The sequence below is a fragment of the Bos taurus genome, chromosome 20 (genome assembly GCF_002263795.3).
Source record: "Bos taurus isolate L1 Dominette 01449 registration number 42190680 breed Hereford chromosome 20, ARS-UCD2.0, whole genome shotgun sequence".
NCBI classification, from domain to species: Eukaryota; Metazoa; Chordata; class Mammalia; order Artiodactyla; family Bovidae; genus Bos; species Bos taurus.
This window is the reverse complement of record NC_037347.1, coordinates 28,752,503-28,774,363: the sequence shown is the minus strand read 5'-3', so window position 1 is coordinate 28,774,363 and position 21,861 is coordinate 28,752,503. Positions and strand designations below refer to the sequence as shown.

Below are 21,861 nucleotides of genomic sequence, written 5' to 3'. Positions count from 1 at the left end.
TGTTAATCTTGTATCCTGCAAGCTTAACTCATGAATTAATTTTTCTAGGTGTTATATTTGGTTGTTTTTCCAATTCAACAATTTTCTGTTGACTGTCGTATTGCCCATAAACAAAGAGTTTTGCTTTTTCCTTTCCAGTCTGAGCACCTTTTATTTTTTGTATTTCACTGGCTAGCTGTTGAATAGAAGGGCTCAGAGCATGAATATTTGTTCCTGATCTTAGAGGGAAAGTAGTTTCCCACTATTAAGTACAATATTAATTGTAGTTTTAATCGATGCCATTTATTAAGTTAAGAAAGTTCCTTTCTATTTTTACTTTCAAAAGAGTTTAAATTAGAAGCGACTGTTGGAATTTTTTGAAATGCTTTTCCCTGCATGTATTAAGATGCTCATATACTTTTCTCTTTTAGTTTGTTACTAAGGTAAATTGATTAATTTTTTAAAATTAAATAAACTTTGCATTTTCAGGGTAATCCAGTTTGGTCTTCCCAGGTGGCGTGAATGGTAAAGAACTTGCCTGCTAATGCTCAAGACATAAGAGATGCAGGTTCGAGCCCTGGGTCGGGAAGATCCCTGGAGGAGGGCATGACAACCCATTCCAGTATTCTTGCCTGGAGAATGCTGGTGGAGCCTGGTAGACAGAGGAGAGAGGAGCCCGGTGGGTGACAGTCCATAGCGTTGCAAAGAGTCAGACACGACTGAAGCAATTTAGCACACACATTTGATCATGACGTGTTATTCTTTTAATATATTGTTGGATTTGATTTTGGTGAAATTTTGTTAAGAACTGTTCATGCATATCATGAGAGATGTTGGTCTATAGTTTGTTCAGCTTTTTATTGTAACCTCCCTGTCTAGTTTGGATATTAGGGTGATATTTGCCTCATAAAATAGTTCAGAAGCAACCCCTCCACTCCCGTTTTCTGTAAGCACATTTTTCTTCCTTAAATATTTGATATTTTCACTCCTTTTGTTTCCTAAGACAAATATGCTGTCATCTTTATTTTTATTTCTTCAAATGTAACTTGGTCCCCAATCTGCCTGGAAGAAGGGGAGGACTTTTAATATTTATCTCTATATCAGTGATTTTTCGCAATTTTATTATGTGACCTCTTCACTCTCATCTCTGCTTCTGCTGCTCACTGTTATGTAGCCACACTGATTTGTTGGCTGTTTTTCTGAATATTCTAAGTATGCTCCAACCTCAGAACATTATGCTAACTGTTTTCTATGCTGGGAAAAATCTTTATATGGCTCTTCATCCCCTTCAAGCTTTTACTCAAATAGCACTTTTTCACTGATGCCTGTATAATCATCCCATTTAAATGACAAATCTCCTACCACTTCCATACCACCTTTCTTATCAGCAGTATAATTTTCCATAACACTGATCACTTTCTAACATTCCATACAATTAATACATTTTTATATTTCTCTTCTGCTTCCCCAACTGGAATGTAAGCCATAAGAGAGCAAGAAACTTTGTCTATTTTGTTTACTGTTGTATACTTAGAATCTAGAACAATGACTAGAATAGTCTATTGTCATAAAATATTGTTGAAACAATTAATTAATTATTAAACAAATGAAGACTAAATTAAATTTATGCTTTGAAAATAATATTTGAAATAATAATTATTTTTGGTTATGATCCATCTGCACTATAATATACCTGATTTTATCTTTGTCTAAAGTGAAAGAAATGGAGAAGAAATTGGAGAAGGAAATGGCAACCCACTCCAGTGTTCTTGCCTGGAGAATCCCAGAGATGAGGGAGCCTGGTGAGCTGCCGTCTATGGGGTTGCACAAAGTCGGACACAACTGAAGCGACTTAGCAGCAGCAGAAAAAGATCTATTTCTGCTTTATTGACTATGTCAAAGCCCTTGACTGTGTGGATCACCACAAACTGCGGAAAATTCTGAAGGAGATGGGAGTAGCAGACAACCTGACCTGCCTCTTGAGAAATCTATATGCAGGTCAGAAAGCAACAGTTAGAACTGGACATGGAACAACAGACTGATTCCAAATCGGGAAAGAAGTACGTCAAGGTTGTATATTGTCACCCTGCTTATTTAACTTATATGCAGAATACATCATGAGAAATGCTGGGCTGGATGAAGCACAGGCTGGAATCAAGATTGCCAGGAGAAATATCAATAACCTCAGTTATGCAAATGACACCACCCTTATGGCAGAAAGCAAAGAACTTAAAGACCGTCTTGATGAAAGTGAAAGTGGAGACTGAAAAAGTTGGCTTAAAGCTCATTACTCAGAAAACTAAGATCATGGCATCCAGTTCCCTCTATTCATGGCAAATAGATGGGGAAACAATGGAAACAGTGGCTGACTTTATTTTTGGGGGCTCCAAAATCACTGCCAGTGGTGACTGCAGCCATGAATTTAAGAGATGCTTACTCCTTGGAAGAAAAGGTATGACCAACCTAGACAGCATATTAAAAAGCAGAGACATTACTTTGCCAACAAAGGTCCTCCGTCTAGTCAAGGCTATAGTATTTCCAGTAGTCATGTACGGATGTGAGAGTTGGACTATAAAGAAAGCTGAGTGCTGAAGAATTGATGCTTTTGAACTGTGGTGTTGGAGAAGACTCTTGAGAGTCCCTTGGATGCAAGGAAATCCAACCAGTCCATCCTAAAGGAAATCAGTCCTGAATCTTCATTGGAAGAACTGATGCTGAAGCTGAAACTCCAATACTTTGGCCACCTGATGTGAAGAACTGATTCATTGGGAAAGACCCTGATGCTGGGAAAGATTGAAGGTGGGAGGAGAAGGGGACGACAGAGGATGAGTTGGTTGGATGGCTTCACCAACTCAATGGATATGAGTTTGAGTAAACTCCAGCAGTTGGTGATGGACAGGGAAGCCTGGAGTGCTGCAGTCCATGGGGTTGCAAAGAGTTGGACACGACTGAGCAACTGTTCTGAATTGATACCTCTTAGGGGCTTTCTTTGGAGAAGGCAATGGCACCCCACTCCAGTACTGCCTGGAAAATCCCATGGTCGGAGGAGCCTGGTAGGCTGCAGTCCATGGGGTCGCGAAGAGTCAGACACAACTGAGCGACTTCACTTTCACTTTTCACTTTCATGCATTGGAGAAGGAAATGGCAACCCACTCCAGTGTTCTTGCCTGGAGAATCCCAGGGACGGGGGAGCCTGGTGAGCTGCCATCTATGGGGTCACACAGAGTCGGACACGACTGAAGTGACTTAGCAGCTGCAGCAGCAGCAGCAGGGGCTTTCCTGGTAGCTCAGTTGTTAAAGAATCCACCTGCAAGGCAGGAGACCCTGGTTAGACCCTGGCTAACCACTCCAGTATTCTTGGGTTTCCCTGATGTCTGAGTTGGTAAAGAATCCACCTGCAATGCCAGAGACCTGAGTTTGATCCCTGGGTTGGGAAGGTCTCCTGGAGAAGGACATGACAACCCACTATAGTATCCTTGCCTGGAAAATCCCCATGGACAGAGAAGCCTGAGGGAGCTACTGTCCAGGGGGTTGCAAAGAATTGCACACAACTGAGCAACTTTCACTTATACCTCTTGCCTTCAAACAATGGATATTCTACAAAGCTCAGTTTTGATGTTCATGAACAGATCCAATTTATGATTTTAATTAAACCTGCCACACATTTGATTTTCAAACTTATGTATCCAATTCATTTTCTCTCTCCCCCTCCCCCTTCCCTCCCTCCCTCATGATTTAAACCAAAAGTGAGATCTGTTGTCTAGAAAAGAGTAAGGACATCTTGGTCCTGTTCAAACTTTTATCACCAATAACATTTTTTTTTTACCTTTTTCTTCCTCTTTTCTTCTGAGGTCCTCTGTTGATCCTTAGACTTGACTCAGTTGTCCCTGGAATATCTGAGCCCTTCCCTCATGGGGGGAAAGTGGTTATCAAAGATGTAGACCTCATTTCCTAGAAAAGAAAGAGATATTTCCCATTTCCCATAGTCCCATAAACATCTCTCATATTTCACTGACTTTACTTTTTGTGTGTAACTGAGTATTTTTATTATACTTTTTATAAGTATATAGTTGAATTATATACTTTATATAACATATATACTTTATATACATAAACATATCAGTTCAGTTCAGTCATATAAAAGTTATAATTGATGTACAATATTATATATTACAAGTAAATTACATAATGATTCAAAAATGTTAAAGGTTATGCTCCATTTGTGGGGCAGGGGTTGGGGGGGGTGCTTCCCAGGTGGTACAGTAGTGAAGAATCAGCCTGCCAATGAAGAGACACAAGTTCGATCCCTGGGTGGGGAAGATCCCCTGGAAGAGGAAATGGAAACCCACTCTAGTATTCTTGCCTGGAAAATGCCATGGACAGAGGAGCCTGGTGGGCTATCATCCATGGGGTTGCAAAGAGTCAGACATGACTGAGCGCACATACATATACTCCATTTATACTTAGTGCAAAATATTGGCTATATTCTCTGTGCACAATATGTCTTCGTAGCTTATTTTGTATGTAATAGTTTGTACCTCTTAATCCCCTACCCCAGTATTGCCCCTCCCCTGTCTCCTCTACCCGCTGGTAACTGCTAGCTTGTTCTCTATATCTGTAAGTCTGTTTCCTGTTTGCTTTATTTTTTTAGATGCCACATATAAATGACTTTAATTTGCTCCATCCTGTACTAATCACTGAGGATAGAAGGTGTACAAATTTATTAGCTTAAACAATTTAATCCCAATAGCTGAAAACAGGAAAGACTACTTTGAACATCATAAAGGTGGAATAAATGTCAGGGAAGAAATGAACAAATGTCTACTACATTCAGTTCCAGTTTTCTAATTTTTTTATTGCCCTCAACTCCAAGTAGGATATTCCTCAAAATGGCATCTCAAGTACATTCCCTTTGTCTTTCATCCTAGTAACTCATTCTCTACTCATGTTTTGGGTCTTACTCACAATTGACCTTTAAACTTTCTGAATCACATTTTCTTCCCCCCTCAATATTCCTTTAATTTACTTTATTCTTCAATTATCTATGTTTATTTCAATCCAACTAGATTATACATACATTAGAAGCTCAGGATATGTTTAACATCTTTTGTATCTGCCTTCAGTATCAAATAGATTATCAAGCACATAATTTGCATTCAATAAACAATTGCAGGATAATCCCATTATCATCAAATAGACAACATTTTGAGGCAAAGAGCAATGAAGTTGAAAATAGACTTGTGCCTTTAGTATCAGCCCTATCTCTTACTCACTCGCCAATTTTGCACAAGTTATTTAACCTACAAGCCTCATTATTACTATTGTTACTGAATCCAAGCTCATACTGTTCATCACATGACAGGCGTCAATCAAGAGATGAGGTGTTGGGGCAAGAAATAGCAACTTTATCCGGAAGGTCAGCAGAGTGAGAAGATGGTGAACTAGTGTAGTGTCCCAAAGAACCATTTTACCCGAGTTAGAATTCAAACTGCTTTTATACTAAAAGAGGAGAGGATGTGGCTGGTTATTGAAAACTTTCCGGTTCTGGAATCCTTTGTTCTTGCAGCTGTCCTAGGTCTGGTTACAGTGATCCTATAAAACTCCAGCAAGACAATTGTTATTTTGTTTTCTGAGACTGTTCATTATACCTTTAAAAGTTAAGCCTGGGAGGCAGTCCCTTGAAAATGGGCTGTCATTTATAAGTCAGTCTATAGGCAACATTCTTTTACAGAGGGACTGAGCCAACGTGAGTAAGCACAGGCAACAGAGCACAAAGGTTAGAGTTAGAGGGATAGATTCCATATAGACTCAGGTTTGCTCTTCTCTGTTACACACTCTATAAAATAAGCAAATTTCTATATGCTGTGCCTCACATTCAATTGTGGAATCAATTAGAATGAAGTGTTTTCAAAAGTAAAGACATTCATATAGAAATTCAGAGAAGAATCTGGCAACAGATTCTGAAGTTTTTAGGGAACACTTGCAAGAGGAGAGAATAGCTGAGATTTTAAGTGTGAATACCCTTAGAATGAGGAGCTGGAAAAAAAAAGTGTTCCAGCTGGGGGAAGGGAGGAGGGCCAAAAGTTCAAGAAGTAATATAACATTTTCCTTGAACCACAAGAAAAACAGCCTAACCTACACTCATTCCTGTCAAATGTGATTGGAAAAAAGAAGACTTTTGTCGTGACTCTTGACAATTGGAAGTGTGGGATTTTCCAGTGTTTTAAGTGATTCTCAACTCTGACTCCATGAGATGTCAGGAGTTAAAATCACAGAAAGGGAAGGAACAGTAAGAAACTATCTGGTTCTTACCACTTTAGTTAAGAGAATATCTTAACTTTCTAAATCAGACAAGAGACCAACTTACATATGACAAGCTTTCACAATCTCCTTTAAATGTAAATTCCTACTGTATCATTACATTCATCATAATACACATATAAATGATTTAGTGCCAAAATGGCACCAATGTCCAAAAGCCTTCATTCCGAAGAGTCAGACTGTCTGCCAAACAGAAGGCTACAGAAAGGCTGCCAGAGAGAAGTTCTTTGTGAAAACAGCTATAGTCCTGTGAGATAAGAGAAAATGCTACTGAGCCAAACTTGAATCTACTAGCCCACAAGCAGTAAAGTCAATCTACTGACGCTGGGTTGTGGTGAAGGAGAAGACAGAGTTCATTGCAATGTGCTAGACAAGGAGCCTGGGGCAACTAATGTTCAAAAAGCCCAAGTTCCCCAGTGGGTTTTCAGGGAGGCATTTTTAAAGGCAAGGTGATCACAGGGTTTGTGATCAAATCAGCTCATGCGTGATCCTCTGATTGGTTGATGGTGAAGTAGCAGGGCAGGATGACAGAAGTTAAGGTTATTAATCCTCAAACTCCTGTAGGTCTTGGGGCTACGTACTCATGATCATCAAGTGCTTAACATCTTCTGTTTGATGGGATCTGTAAAGCAACTCAGGAAATGTGCATGAGATACTGTTATCTAAGTAGTCAGAAAGGAACTAGTAGATCAGAGGACATGGGGGCAGGGTCTGTTCCAGGAAGGCCCCATAGGGTCCTGCTCAGTTACAAAAGATAAACCCGCTGTTCTCTGCCACTAGTTCCTTGCATAGTGCTCCTAAAACCCTTGTATTTCCTTAAGTAATGAAAACACTGCTGCTGCTGCTAAGTCACTTCAGTCATGTCCAACTCTGTGTGACCCCATAGATGGCAGCCCACCAGGCTCCTCTGTCCCTGGGATTCTCCAAGCAAGAATACTGGAGTGGGTTGCCATTTCCTTCTCCGAAATGAAAACACTAGGAACATCTTTTCTTCTAATGAGGTGACCTTGGGGGCACTCTTTGATAGGGGCTTGTCACCCAAAAAACAAGTCATGACTAGAAGCTTGGAATTTTCAACCTCCCCCAACCCCCACTTCTCCAGAGAATGGAAAGAGGCTGAAAATGCAGTTAATAACTGATCATGCCCATTCCCTGGTGGCTCAGGCAGGAAAGAATCTGCCTGAAATGCTGGAGACTTGGGTTCGATCCCTGGGTCAGGAAGATCCCCTGGAGAAAGAATGGCTGGCAACTCACTCCAGTATTCTTGCCTGGAAAATCCCATGGCCAGAGGAGCCTGGCAGCTATAGTCCAGGAGGTCACAAAAGAATCATGAGGTCATGACTTAACAGCTAAACAACAACAATATACAGAAGCCACTATAAAAATCCCAATAGTGTAGGAGCTTCCAAGTGAGTGAACATCTCCACCTGCCAGGAGGGTAACACCCCCTCCCCCAAATCTGTGGGACAGAAGCTCCCACACAGCCCTCCCAGACTTTGCCCCATATATCTTTTCATCTGTATCCTTTATCATTTTCTTTAATAAACTGGTAAATGTAAGTATTTCCTTGTGTTCTGTAAGCTACTCTAGCAAATTAATCAAACCTCAGGAGAGTGTCACGGGGAATCTTTGATTTGTAGAAGTTTTGGACAACCTAGGGACCTTCTACTTGCAGTTAGATGATTACTTCAGTTAGAATCACTTAACTTAGTCTGAAGTAGAGTGGGAGCTATCTTGCGGGACTGAGCCCTTAATCTGTGGCATCTGACACTATCTCTAGTTTCAGGGTATTAGAATTTAGTTCAGTTGTAGGATACCCAACTGGTGTTACAGAAAATTGCTTAGTGAAGGGGGGAAAATGTCACACATTTGGTGACCTGAAGAGTCAGAAATGAGGTGTTCTGTGTGAGTAAAGTAGACACACTGGAGAGAAACACAGGAGGAAACCTGAGTCTCGCTAACAACAAGCCTCAGCTCTACACCTGATTCTTTCCATGGCTATAGCTTCTCATTGTTGGCGTGTGGTTAATGTAAGCGTGATATTCCTGAGAGAAATAGAAAATACCCAACAGGATTATTACCTAACAATAAGGACAAACAGGAAAACAGACGGAGGTCATGAGTTATGTTTCAAATCCCTGGCCATTTGACTCTAGCAAACAAATGTAAACAATGTAAAAATAACATCTACAGGACACCAGTATACTTTCTCTAGTATTTGAGCCATCTAATTTTAGGAAGGAATTCTTAGGAATTATACTGATAAGTTTAAAATTTAATAATCACATAATATTAATTTTCCTAAATAATCAGCTGAAATCTTTCTTAAATAATGCTATTTAAATTCTTGAACTCAATGATACATCTTTATAAATTTCAACTTTCTAAATATCATATAAGGAATAGATAATATCCTTATAAATAATAAATATAATGTGCTTACTTAATTCATATTTATTGACTTATTCATCTCACTATTCATGTGCATTATTTCAGAAAAAAATTAATTATAATAGAGCATTATATTTCCTCAGTATTTACCTTTAAATATAAGACACTTAAAGGTGTTTCTCAAATGAAAAGATTTTTTTTTCTTTTTTTTAAAAAAATTTTATTTCTTTTAATTATAAATATCAAAATGAATCCACCACAGGTATACATGTGTTCCCCATCCTGAACCCTCCTCCCTCCTCCCTCCCCATACCATCCCTCTGGGTCGTCCCAGTGCACCAGCCCCAAGCATCCAGTATCGTGCATTGAACCTAGACTGGCATCTCATTTCATACATGATATTTTACATGTTTCAATGCCATTCTCCCAAATCTTCCCACCCTCTCCCTCTCCCACAGAGTCCATAAGACTGTTCTATACATCAGTGTCTCTTTTGCTGTCTCGTATACAGGGTTATCGTTACCATCTTTCTAAATTCCATATATATGCGTTAGTATACTGTATTGGTGTTTTTCCTTCTGGCTTACTTCACTGTGTATAATAGGCTCCAGTTTCATCCACCTCATTAGAACTATGAAAAGATTTTTATTGCCGGTAGGAGTACAGAGAAAGAAAACTACATTCACTGTTGAGTGTATAACAGCCCAATGCTTACCCCTATATATTTATTAATGATGATTTAATTATATTTAAAATTTTCAACTAGAAATCCCAGTGTCAGGATTTTGTATTTATAGATAGATCCACAAATTGTATCAAAATATATGGTCAATGATGTCATTTCAGCTTCTTTGTATTTGTAAATAAACAGCAACAACAAAACACCAAGAACAAAAAGAGCAAAATCTGTTTTGTCTGCAGGAGATTAACGCGTTTGGGGATACTCAGTTACCAAAATGGGAAACAAAAATGATTGCTAATAGTTAAAGCTCTTCAAAGTGCATAGTCAAATGTAAAATTCTAGGTGCAAAACGTGATGTTTTATATGATCTCCTTTTTGTATGAAACAACAAAAAGAATATATGAGAAGATACACCTCAATTTTCTTTTTCCTTCTCTTTGAAAAAACTGGAAGAACTCAGAAAAAAAAAAAAAAAGCTTAATGATAACTGCCTTTGGGAGGTGGAATGAGAGAAAATAGGGGGGGAAATTTTTATTTTTTAATCCTGTAACTTTCCATACTGCTTAGTTATCTATCTTTGTGTGTCTATAGTTTTTACTGTTGTTTCTAATTGCTTTTAATACCACTGGTGTTATGTGTAAAGTGAGATTAGAGGCTAATCTAATCTTTTCCTTTCTAGACTATTATGTGCTTTTTAAAAAAGAATCATAAGTCATAGGTACATGTTTTAACAAAGAAAATTGGAAGTCTGGCTGCTGAGGGCCTTAATCATGGCTGTGAGTGTGGGGACTTTGCAGGAGAGGAAGATGTATGTAATGTTTCAAAATTATTTAACTGCAGAACTTTTTTAAAAAAGAATATCCTCAGAGACCAATATTTCCCACAAGAAATGTTAGAAAATTCTGACTTCACCTATCAATAAAATATGCATTGAGTGTGTTCCTTCTTGTTTTTGTTAATTATAGAGATGATAAAATGTAGTTGACTTAAGTCCTATAAGTCCTTTTACCTTGATTCATATTTTATAGCAACTAAACTTATAATATCGTAGTTTAGACCAGAAGTCAGCTTTTTTGGAAGAAACCAGATAGCAAATATTTCAGGCTTTGTGAGCCATATGTCTTTGTTGCAGCTACTCAGCTCTGAAGATACAGAAGGAAGCGACCATGGACAATGTATAAACAACTGGACATGCCTATAGCTCAGTAACATTTTAACTATAAGACATATAGTAGTCTGGATTTGGCTCATGGGTCATAAATTGCCAATCCCTGATTAACATTATTTTTCATGCACATTATTTAAAATAAGAATCAAAGAGTTCTGTAAGTAGTAAGTTGTATTTTTGGATCCAACACTCCATAATTGGCTAGGCAGTTCTATTTAGCCAAGGGTAATTCTCCTGGATTGCTGACAGCTGAGGGCTGACTGCCTGCAGCATTCCCAGCAATTTTAGAGAAAAATTCCTTTAGTCCAAAAAGGGGATTTGGGGACACACAGTTTTCACTATGATCCTCATTTTAACATATCCAAATCTGATTGCTATCAATATATATTTACTTATTTGTTCAATGCTAGAATATACCAAAAATATTTTCAAAACTGCCAACCTATCTCAGTGAAGGTTTGAAGGAGGAAAACTGGTAACTGGAGTTCAACATTGCTTTAGCTGTTTTTCTCATCTTAAGGTATGTAATTCAATCACTGTGTTCAGAGGTTACTAGTGTTCTTTTTTTCTTCCCTTCAGTGTGCTTGTTGTATTTATCTGAAATACACTTAGATTGGATTGTTTCTGTTTGTATTTCATTTTAGGATTTCTTCTTCAGCCTCTGTTAATTTTATTCATTTGTTCACTCCTTCACTCTGGTTTGGGAAACATAACATGATTCCACAAGTCAAACTTATACAAAACATACACTCAGAGAACTATCAATGCTCTCCACATCCCTTTCCCTCATTCATAACCCTTAATTCTCCCACTGTGATCCCACCCTTTCACTGTAAGTAACCAGTCTCACACTAACAAATACTGTTGCAATTCAGTTTAAGCAAACAAGTTTTTCTTTTTTTGGAGCTGTATCTTCAGTTAATTCATAAAGGCAGGTTTGCTAAGTGTTTTACATTATTACATTTTAAAATATTGAACCCTTGAATTCCTGAAGTAAATTCCATTTATGTATAATGCATTATTTCATTATAATAGATTCTGTTCACCAATATTTTATTTCATATTTTTGCAATAACATTTATAAGTGTAATTAGACAGTAATTTTATATTGTTGTACTGACCTCATCAGGTATAGGCATCATTGTTACACTTTCAACTAAAAAAGAATTAAGAAATTTCACAAAGCATTGGGAAAATTTTATTTTTAAAGGTTTTGTAGAATTTTCCTGTAAAAATATCTGACATTGGTGCTTTTCTGTAGAGTATTTCCTAGAAATTTTCTCTATCTCTTCTACAGAACTTGTTATGTCTTCTAGAAACAGTATCTTTTTAATCTAGGCTTTTACATTATTTATAGGAAATGTTAGCGGTTTCATATGCTTAAAATTTATTCTCAATATCTTATTTTACTCACTGTCATGTATTACATTTTCTGTTTTGTTCCATTTTTCTTCCATTTTTGGTGTTTCTTTCCATTTTTCTAATTAAATCTGTTAGCGGTTTATTCTTTTCAAAAAAACAAGAATTTGAGTTATAAATTAGATACAATGTTTTTATATTCCTACCTCATTTAATTTCCATTTTTATATTTATTAGTTCCTTGTGCGTGTTTGATATGTATGTGTTGCTTTATTGGTGTTCTTTTATTAGATTTTTGAGTTGGGGATTTATTAATTTTCATTTTTTCATTTTTATTAATACAAATGTTTAAGGTTATATATACATTTTTCATTGATTTTTCATAAATTCTGAGATATAGTAATTATTTAACATTTTAAGATAATTGTAGATTTACATGCACTTTATAAAAGTGATACAGAGATCCAGTGTATCCTTCGTTCACCTTCCCCCAGTGATAACAATTTGCATATCTATCAGCCTTATTAACTTCACCAGTTTTTCATGTGTTTGTGTGTATTTAATTCTATGCAATTTTATCAGTTGTATAGATTTGTGTAACTACCCATCACAATCAAGATACTGAGCAGTTTTATTACAAAGACCCCTTGTGTTGCCAGTCTGACCTTAACATCAAATAAATCTGGTCCTCATTTCTATAATTTTGTAATTTCAAGAATCCTGTATAAATGGAAGGAAACAGTATATAGTCTTTTCAGATTGGTTTCACTTTAAAATCCTTCCAAGTGGTGTACATCTATAGCTCATTCCTTTTTATTATTGCAGAGTAGTAGTCCATGACGACTACTACTCCTACTACTACATACACTACAAAGTGTATGTAGGACACTTTGTTTCACCATTTGCCTATGGTTCAGTTCAGTTCAGTCACTAAGTCATGTCCAACTCTTTGCGACCCCATGGACTGCAGCACACCAGGATTCCCTGTCCATCACCAACTCCCTGAGTTTACTCAAACCCACGTCCATTGAGTCGTTGATGCCATCCAACAATCTCATCCTCTGTCGTCCCCTTCTCTTCCTGCCCTCAATCTTTTCCAGCATCAGGGTCTTTTCCAATGAGTCATTTCTTCGCATTAGGTGGCCAAAGTATTGGAGTTTTATCTTCAGCATCAGTCCTTCCAATGAATATTCAGGACTGATTTCCTTTAGGAATGACTGGTTGGATTTCCTTGCAGTCCAAGGGACTCTCAAGAGTCTTCTCCAACACCTCAGTTCAAAAGCATCTATTATTTAGCACTCAGCTTTCTTTATAGTCCAACTCCCACATGCATACATGACTACTAGAAGAACCATAGCTTTGGCTAGACAGACTTTTGTTGGCAAAGTAATGTCTCTGCTTTTTAATATGCTTTCTAGGTTGGTCATAGCTTTCCTTCCAAGGAGCAAGCATTTCATGGCTGCAGTCACCATCTGCAGTGATTTTGGAGCCCCCCAAAATAGTCTCTCACTATTTCCATTATTTCCCCATCTATTTGCCATGAAGGGATGGGACTGGATGCCATGATCTTAGGATCATGATTGTAGGATGCCACCTATGGTAAGACATCTGAATTGTTTCCAAGGTTTAGCTGTTATGAATAAAACTTCTCACAAACATTCATGTACAGGATTTTGCATGGACATACATTTTTGTTCCCCTTGAAATCATGTCCAAGAGTTTAATTATTAGGTTGTACAGTAAACAAGTTTAGTTTTATGAAAAACCTGCCATATTTTTGTCCAGAGTGATTGTATCATTTTACATTCCCATTAGCAATATATGAGTGGTCTGGTTTCTCAACATCCTCATTAGCATTTGGTGTTATAACTACTTTTTTATTTTAGCCATTCTGATACATGTTTGGAGAAGGCGATGGCACCCCACTCCAGTACTCTTGCCTGGAAAATCCCACGGATGGAGGAGCCTGGTGGGCTGCAGTCCATGGGGTCGCGAAGAGTCGGGCACGACTGAGCAACTTCGTTTTCACTTTTCACTTTCATGCATTGGAGAAGGAAATGGCAACCCACTCCATACACATGTATAGGACTACCTCAATTTGGTTTGAATTTGCATTTTCCTACTGGTAAATAATGTTGTACCTCTTTTCACATGCTTATTTGCCATCTGTATATCCTCTTCAGTGAAATGTCTTCTCATGTCTTTCACCAATTTTCTAATTGGATATTTTTATTATTTTAGAGTTGAATTTGAGAGTTTTGTTTTACATATTCTAGCTACAAGTTCTTTTTCACATATGCAGTTTGCAAATATTTTCTCCCAACTGCTAGCTTGTCATTTCATCCTCTTCACAGGATAGAGCAAAGGTATTGTAGAGCAAAGATTTATAACATTGATGAGATCCATTTTATCGGTTTTTACTCCTATGCTTCTTGTATCAAATCTAAGAATTTTTTACCTAGTCCTTTATCTTGAAGATTTTCTTCTATATTTTTTTCTAAAATCTGATAGAGTTGTACTTTACACTTAAGTTCATAATCAATTTTGGTTAACTTTTGTAAAAGATATGACATTTAGATTAAGGTTTATTTTTTCTGCTATGCCCAGTTGCTCCAGGATTGTTTGTTGAAAAGTCTATCCTTCCACCATTGCATTGCTATTACATCTTTGCCCAGACTATGTTTGCAAAAATATAGCTGTTCTTATACCAACACCACACAGTCCTGATTCCTATAGCTGTATTAAAAAGCTTTAATATCAGGTCAACTCATTCCTCCCACTTTATTCTTTTTTTTTTTCTAAAGTATTTTCACTATTCTAGGTCCAGTGATTTTCCCTCTAAATTTTAGGACATGCTTATCTATGTCTACAAAAGAAACTTGCTGGAATTTTTTTTTTTTAAATAGGCATTACATTATAACTATAGGTCAATTTGGGCAGAACTGACTTTTTTGTTATACTGAAAGTGAGAAGTGAAAGTGTTAAGTTGTTCAGTCATATCCAACTCTTTACAGCTCCATGGACTGTAGCTCACCAGGCTCCTCTGTCCATAGAGTTCTCCAAGTAAGAATATTGGAGTGGTAGCCATTCCCTTCTCCAGGGGATCTTCCATACTCAGAGAAGCAACCCAGGTCTCTTGCATTGCAGGCAGATAGCTTCAGTAAATAAACATAGTTTGCCCCTTCATTTATTTAGATTTTTTATATTTCTTCATCAATATTTTGTAATTTTAACCATACATGCATTTTATATTTTTGCACATTTATTACTTAAGAATTTCATTTTCTCTGGAGCAACTGTGATATTGTGTTTTTTGGTTTGATTTCATTCTTAGTACATTAATTAATTTTTGTCTGTTAACCCTGTATCCTGTAACCCATGTTCACTTCTTTAGTTTGAGAAATTTCTTTTTCTGTGTGCTGTTCTATGCTATGTTGTTTTTGTCATGTCTGACTCTTTGGAACCCTATGGACTGTAGCCTGCCAGGCTGCTCTGTCCATGGGTTTCTCTAATTAAGAATAATGGAGTGGGTTTTCATTTCCTTCTCTAGGGGATCTTCCCCACCCAGGGATCAAACTCACATCTCTTATATCTCCTTCATTGGCAGGTGTGTTCTTTACTACTAGCACCACCTGGGAAGCCTCTTGTAATATTTTACATAATAATTGCAACAGTAAATATAAACCATTTACTTCTTTCTTTCCATCTGTAAACATTTTTATTATTTTTCTTACCTTATTGCACTGGCTATAGTTTTTATCATTATTTTTTGAAGTTCTTTCATTTTAAATTGTGTTTTCTCTTCGACAGATATGTAAATTGTCTTTTATGTATTTTTCATCCTTTGACATCTTGGAGACTTACTAACTCAGGAGAGACTGCCCTCTCAAGGCAACCTAATTCCTACAGATGGTAAACAACTTACCTGGAACACGTCTTTCTTATGAAAATCAAACAATTCAAAGCCCACACTCCCAACTACTTCCTTTATCAGGTTTTCACAATCTGGGCCACTGTCTTCCGGTCCTAAATGCCCCAAAGCCTGGTATCAGACAACTAGAGACAAGCCCTTTGCTCTAGAGTCTGCTAAAATTCTTTGCACTAGTCAATGCATAGACAACATATTAAAAAGCAGAGACAATACTTTGCCTACCAAGGTCTGTTGTATCATCAAACTTGTGGTTTTTCCAGTAGTTATGACGGATGTGAGAGTTAGAACATGAAGAATGAATGCCAAAGGATCGATGCTTTTGAACTGTGGGGTTGGAGAAGATTCTTGAGAGTCCCTTGGACTGCAAGGAGATCAAACCAGTCAATCCTAAAGGAAATCACTCCTGAATATTCATTAGAATGACTGATGCTGAAGCTCAAATCTCCAGTACTTTGGCCACCTGATGCACAGAGCCAACTCATTGGAAAAGACCCTGATGCTGGGAAAGATTGAGGGCAGAAGGAGAAGGGGATGACAGAGGATGAGCTGGTTGGATAGCATCACTGACTCAATGGATATGAATTTGAGCAAACTCCAGGAGATAGTGAAGGACAGGGAAGCCTGATGCTGCAGTCCATGAGGTCACAAAAAATTGGACATGACTGAGCAACTGAACAATAACAACAAGCCAATCCAAAATCTGTTTATCCTGGAACAGCCTTGCCTGTTCCTTCCAGCAGAAACCACAATTAAAGTTCTTGCCCATATATATATATATATATTTTTTTATTTTATATACATAATACTTATATAATATATATATTTATATTATATATATATATATATTTTTTTTTTTTACACTGTCTGCTTTCTGACCAGCCCTGGTGCTTCTCTGTGGACCCCTAAAGCAAGGTATGCCCCTTTTTCTTGGGATCTGTGAGTATAACAAACTATCTTTTCAATGGCAATTATCTCCCAATCTGTTGATGTTGTTATACCTAAATAATAATAAAACCCATATTTTAAAATAATCAAACAGTTGTTTAATAGAAGTCTTTTATTTCTGGTGGAAAGACTCTTGATTTTTGTGCCTTGTAACTGACTTCTAGATTTATTGCATTGTTAAAAAATCAGTCTATTCTGTTTAATCAGTGTGTAGAAAACAGAATCTAACTATAAGGTCTACCTAGTTAATTTCATTATACAGATCTTTTACATACTTAACTGTTTGTTCTCTTTGTGGCCCCATGGACTGTAGCCCACCAGGCACCTCTGTCCATGGGAATTCTCTAGGCAAAAATACTGGAGTGAGTTGCCATGCCCTCCTCTAGGGGATCTTCCCAACCCAGGTCTTCTGCATTGCAAGGAGATTCTTTACCATCTGAGTCACCAGAGAAGATTTTAATCTTAGAGAAGTATGTAAAAACTCTCTTATTTTTAAAAGTATGTTTCTATCAGTGTCTTCCTTACGTTGTGTGTAATGCCCACTTTGTATAGTTATTTGGTACATAGATATTCATAATGATTACATTTTCAATTTAAATTTTGGCTTTGAGATAAGATGTAACTTTTTTTCCATGTTTAATACATGTTGACTAAAGTTCTTCTTGTCTGATACCAGAATTGCAACCCATGCTTTCTTACTGTTTCCATTTGCCTGGTATACCTTTGTCCATCCTTTTGTTTTTAACCTTCATAAATCTTTTGTTTGGGTGTGCTCTTGAATGCATTACAGAGTTCAATCCCACTTTGTCGGTTAAGCTGAAAATCTTTTTCTTTCAATAGATGAGTTATGCCCATGCATATTCTTTTTAAGTCTAATATGTTTAGTCTCTTATCTGTCCAACTATTCATGTTACAATTACTATGTCTATTATATTTACTTTCTCTAAGAGATATGATTTCTTTACATGTTTATTTTTAAAAATAAATAATTGTATTCTTGTCCTAATGGTTATCCTTATACCTTTTCAAGAGTCCCTTTATTCTAGTTTTCTTATTTAATTTATCCTATCTCATTAGTTTGTAATGGTACCCTTTAACTACACGTATTGTCTGTACAACAGTTAATGGATTTCTTGTTACTCTTTTTCTCACCCCCTTCTCCCACTCTATTATTTCTATCATCATAAGATATGCTATTAAGTTATTCTTTAATGCTCCATTCCACAGTTTTTTCAGTCTTAGATCATCAATTTAAAATATTAAATGCTCACTATTTGTTCTTCTGCTGCAGTTTCCTCTTGGTTGAATAAAGTTTCTGCTCTCTTAGATTGCTTAAAAAGTAATCCCTAGTATCTTGAAGGCTTCACATTTTTCATCTGTAGCTTTAACACTTGAAAGAGAGTTAAATAGGTTTAAAAAAAAAAGTCCTTATTCATAAGTTTTTTTCTTGAGTAGTCTGAAAATATTGCTAATTGTTTTCTTTCTTTATAATTGCTTTTGAGGAAACTGGTGACAGTCTAATTTTGATTTGTTTGTCTGGTTAGGCCTGGAGGCCTTGATAATTTCTTTATTTTTAAAGTTCAGTAGTTTACTGAAATATGCCTATGGCTTGCTTATTCTAGATCAGTTTTCACAGATAATTGGGAAGCTCTGCAGATTTATATTTATTTCAGGAAAGTGTTCTTATCCAATAAATATAGGATATTAATATTATTCCAGTGTTTTTCCTTCTTTAGTAATTTGTTATATTTATGTAGATTTTCTTTGTTTGTCTATTTCAACCATTGCCTCTCTGATGAATTTTACTCCTTACTTTAATTTTTATTCTCTTTGCTGTTTTCCTAGTTTTATTTCTGAGGTATCTTATAATTTAGTCTTATATTATTTTCCTCTATTTTCTATTTCCTTTTTTCAGATCAATCATCATTTTATTTCTTTATAGGTTTGGTACAGTTCTGTTCTTTTTAAAATTTCTAGTTCACTATTATTGGGATTTTGTTATATTAACAAATGTTGGGAATATTTTATTTCAGAATATTGTCTAGTTTCCTTCTGTGATGTGTGTATGTGTGTACATACATGTGTGTGTATTTCATTAGCTATAACAGTTTAATTCTCATTTGTGGTCTTATCACTTCATGGCAAATAGATGGGGAAACAGTGGCTGACTTTATTTTGGGGGGCTCCAAAATCACTGCAGATGGTGACTGCAGCCATGAAATTAAAAGATGCTTACTCCTTGGAAGGAAAGTTATGACCAACCTAGACAGCATATTAAAAAGCAGAGACATTACTTTGTCAACAAAAGTCTGTCTAGTCAAGGCTATGGTTTTTCCAGTAGTAATGTATGGATGTGTGAGTTGGACTATAAAGAAAGCTGAGCACCAAAGAATTGATGCTTTTGAACTGTGGTGTTGGAGAAGACTCTTGAGAGTCCCTTGGACTGCAAGGAGATCCAACCAGTCCATCCTAAAGGAGATCAGGCCTGGGTATTCATTGGAAGGACTGATGTTGAAGCTGAAACTCCAATACTTGGCTACCTGATGTGAAGAGCTCTCATTTGAAAAGACCCTGATGCTGGGAAAGATTGAGGGCAGGAGAAGAAGGGGATGACAGAGGATGAGATGGCTGGATGGCATCACTGACTCAAAGGACATGGGTTTGGGTGGACTCCAGGTGTTGGTGATAGACAGAGGGCCTGGCATGCTGCGGTTCATGGGGTCACAAGGAATCAGACATGACTGAGCGACTGAACTGAACTAAACTGTGGTCTTATAATAGCTTTGTGGAGATCAAAAAATTCATTTGCATTGCATTTTATGAGCAAAGCTACTGGTTTATGGTGGTCTAGAATATTCTTAGTCAAAAAGTGACTCTCCACTGCCCATTTTTCAGTATAGGATAATGCAGTATTTTTAACAGTATGGCACTTTGGGGGCAATATTTGTGTTTTGAGTTTATTGTTTCTGTTGTGTCTTTCAAAATTTCTCCATACTTTCTCCTTTTTCTCTCCCTGTGTACAATTTCCAGAGTCTGCTCCTCTCTTCCTTTCTATCCTATTTTTCACAGAAGAAATAACTTTCTAAACTGCATACTTTTGAGTCCTTTATCTATAGCCAGCACTCTAATATACAAGAGTTTTTTGGCAGTATTTTAGCACTTAGTATAGCCTTCCTTTTTTATGGTGGTGATCTTAGTTCAATATTAGGCCCTCTATTTCCTTCTCCTATCTTCCAGACAGTTTTTTCAAGATGTCTACCCTTTACTGCATGCAAACATTTGGTAGGAACTCAAGGAACAGCTCATCTCAAAGTGGCTCTTATTTTTCTGCTTACAGGCAAGTTGAAGTGGTAGCGTCCTCTGTTTTCCACATACACTGAAGGCTTGGGATTTGTGTGGTTTTCTTTGTTATCATTGTTGGTTTGTATAGTTTTGAAAGATATGTTGGGAGATATTAATTTAGGTGGCTCCCATTACTTTGACTATCCCAAATTATGGTACATAATTTAAAGAATAATAATTGTGTTCTATCAGTAAGCTCTTAATTGACTCCTTAAGATTTTAAGATTTTTCATATTATGGATCTAATTTACTTTTGTAGGTTCATTAACCAACACTTAACTCCTAGTCTCCTCATTCTATCCTTCCTTCTAGTAATTGGTGTTACAATTTTTAGCATTCCTTGATTTTGCCTTGTACTTCTTATCTCTGTACATTTCTTTATGCTTTTTTCTCCTTGACAAATGTCTCCATTAATTATTCAGTAGTTAAAAATACTTTTTGTCCATTGAGTTTCTACCTTTTCCTTCCCTTAGTTGTAATAAAATGCTTACTCTATGATCATATAAAAAGAACTCAAATTAGGAGTCGTTTCCCACTCTTCATATTGGTACCTCAGCATGGGATCACTAGAAGTAACATACAAGAGTGTATTTTTCTCTTTCTCTACAAAATGAGTAAATTCAAGTAAATCAATCATCTATGACTCATTAAAGTTGAATTCCCACTTAGCATTTTGATAACATATGGTGAACTTTTCCTTGATAAACATTATAATTATCAAGTTTCAGTTCCTGCAATATTTCATATTCTTCCAAAGAGACATTTTAAAGACATGGAAAAATTGTATTATTAAATACCTGAATTTTTATTCCTAGAATGAATATTTTCTACTTTTGTCCAACTGCTACATGAAACATAATCAGGAGCTTGACTGCCCATTTCAGTTTTTTTTTTTTTTTTTTAGAAAGCCAGGCTTTCATAAAAATACGTCACTTTGATATTGTTTAATTTATAACTGTGAGGTAATTGACCTATACTGTCCCTGGATTCATGAACTTGGGTGTTTTTGCATTATATACAAACATTTATAGCAGAATAAGAAGGAAATAAAACTTTGGGAAGTCTAATTCTCTGACAATCCATTATGACTCTATCAAGATTCTGAAGCAACTACTGCATTTAAGTTCCTAACCATTCTTAGACTGTGGGGATTGTTCTTGTCAACTTAAATTTACCTGGTCCTTGTAGATCCAACTTTATGGCATAAGTTTGATACTGATTTCTTGTATTTTGTTTATTGAACAGCTTCTTGATATAATTCTGGTAAGCCCCAGAGTATACTAAAATGAAGTATAAAAATATTGAAACATTATTCTTCCTAGCCTATATATAGGCAGGCACTGCATCATCTACCAAACTGCCCCTTAGAAAACTGATTTTTGGTGTCTTCTTAAATGCCCCTGACTTTCTAAATGGTGCTTTGCCAGATCAATCATTTCACTGAAGGAGTGTAGGTAATTTTTATAATTAGTGGAATTTTCCTTATACCCCTCAAATCAGACCACTGCACAGACAGCTGGCCTTGATATCAAGACACCAAACACAAGCCTTTTCAGAAATCAAGTTTAATGCTCTTTAGCTGATGAAAAAATAATGACTTGTTTCCTGGCTGATTTTCTTACTTTCTATTTTTCCCTCCTTCTACTTTGCCCTCAAGCATGCACACAAACTGCATTTTTTCCAGCCAAGGTGGAAGATGTGTCAGCTCAGAGGCAGAGCATAATGACTCTCCTCGGTCAAAAA

General features: G+C 36.6%; 1 protein-coding gene across 9 annotated transcripts in view; it reads right to left on the bottom strand.

Annotated features, from left to right (window-relative positions):
- Positions 1-518: 518 nt before the first annotated feature.
- Positions 519-21,861, bottom strand: part of EMB (embigin) — a 169,955-nt gene continuing 148,612 nt past the window's right edge. For 8 of the 9 annotated variants that reach the window (XM_024981475.2, XM_024981476.2, XM_024981474.2 and 5 more), the window contains 3 exons: positions 3,806-3,930; positions 2,953-3,286; positions 519-631 (listed from right to left, as the gene is read on the bottom strand). In XM_024981475.2, the coding sequence (XP_024837243.1) occupies positions 3,889-3,930 (42 nt within the window). In that variant the 3' untranslated portion in view covers positions 519-631; positions 2,953-3,286; positions 3,806-3,888. The remainder of the gene's footprint in view (positions 632-2,952; positions 3,287-3,805; positions 3,931-21,861) is intronic. The other variant, XM_024981467.2, reaches the window with a different exon arrangement.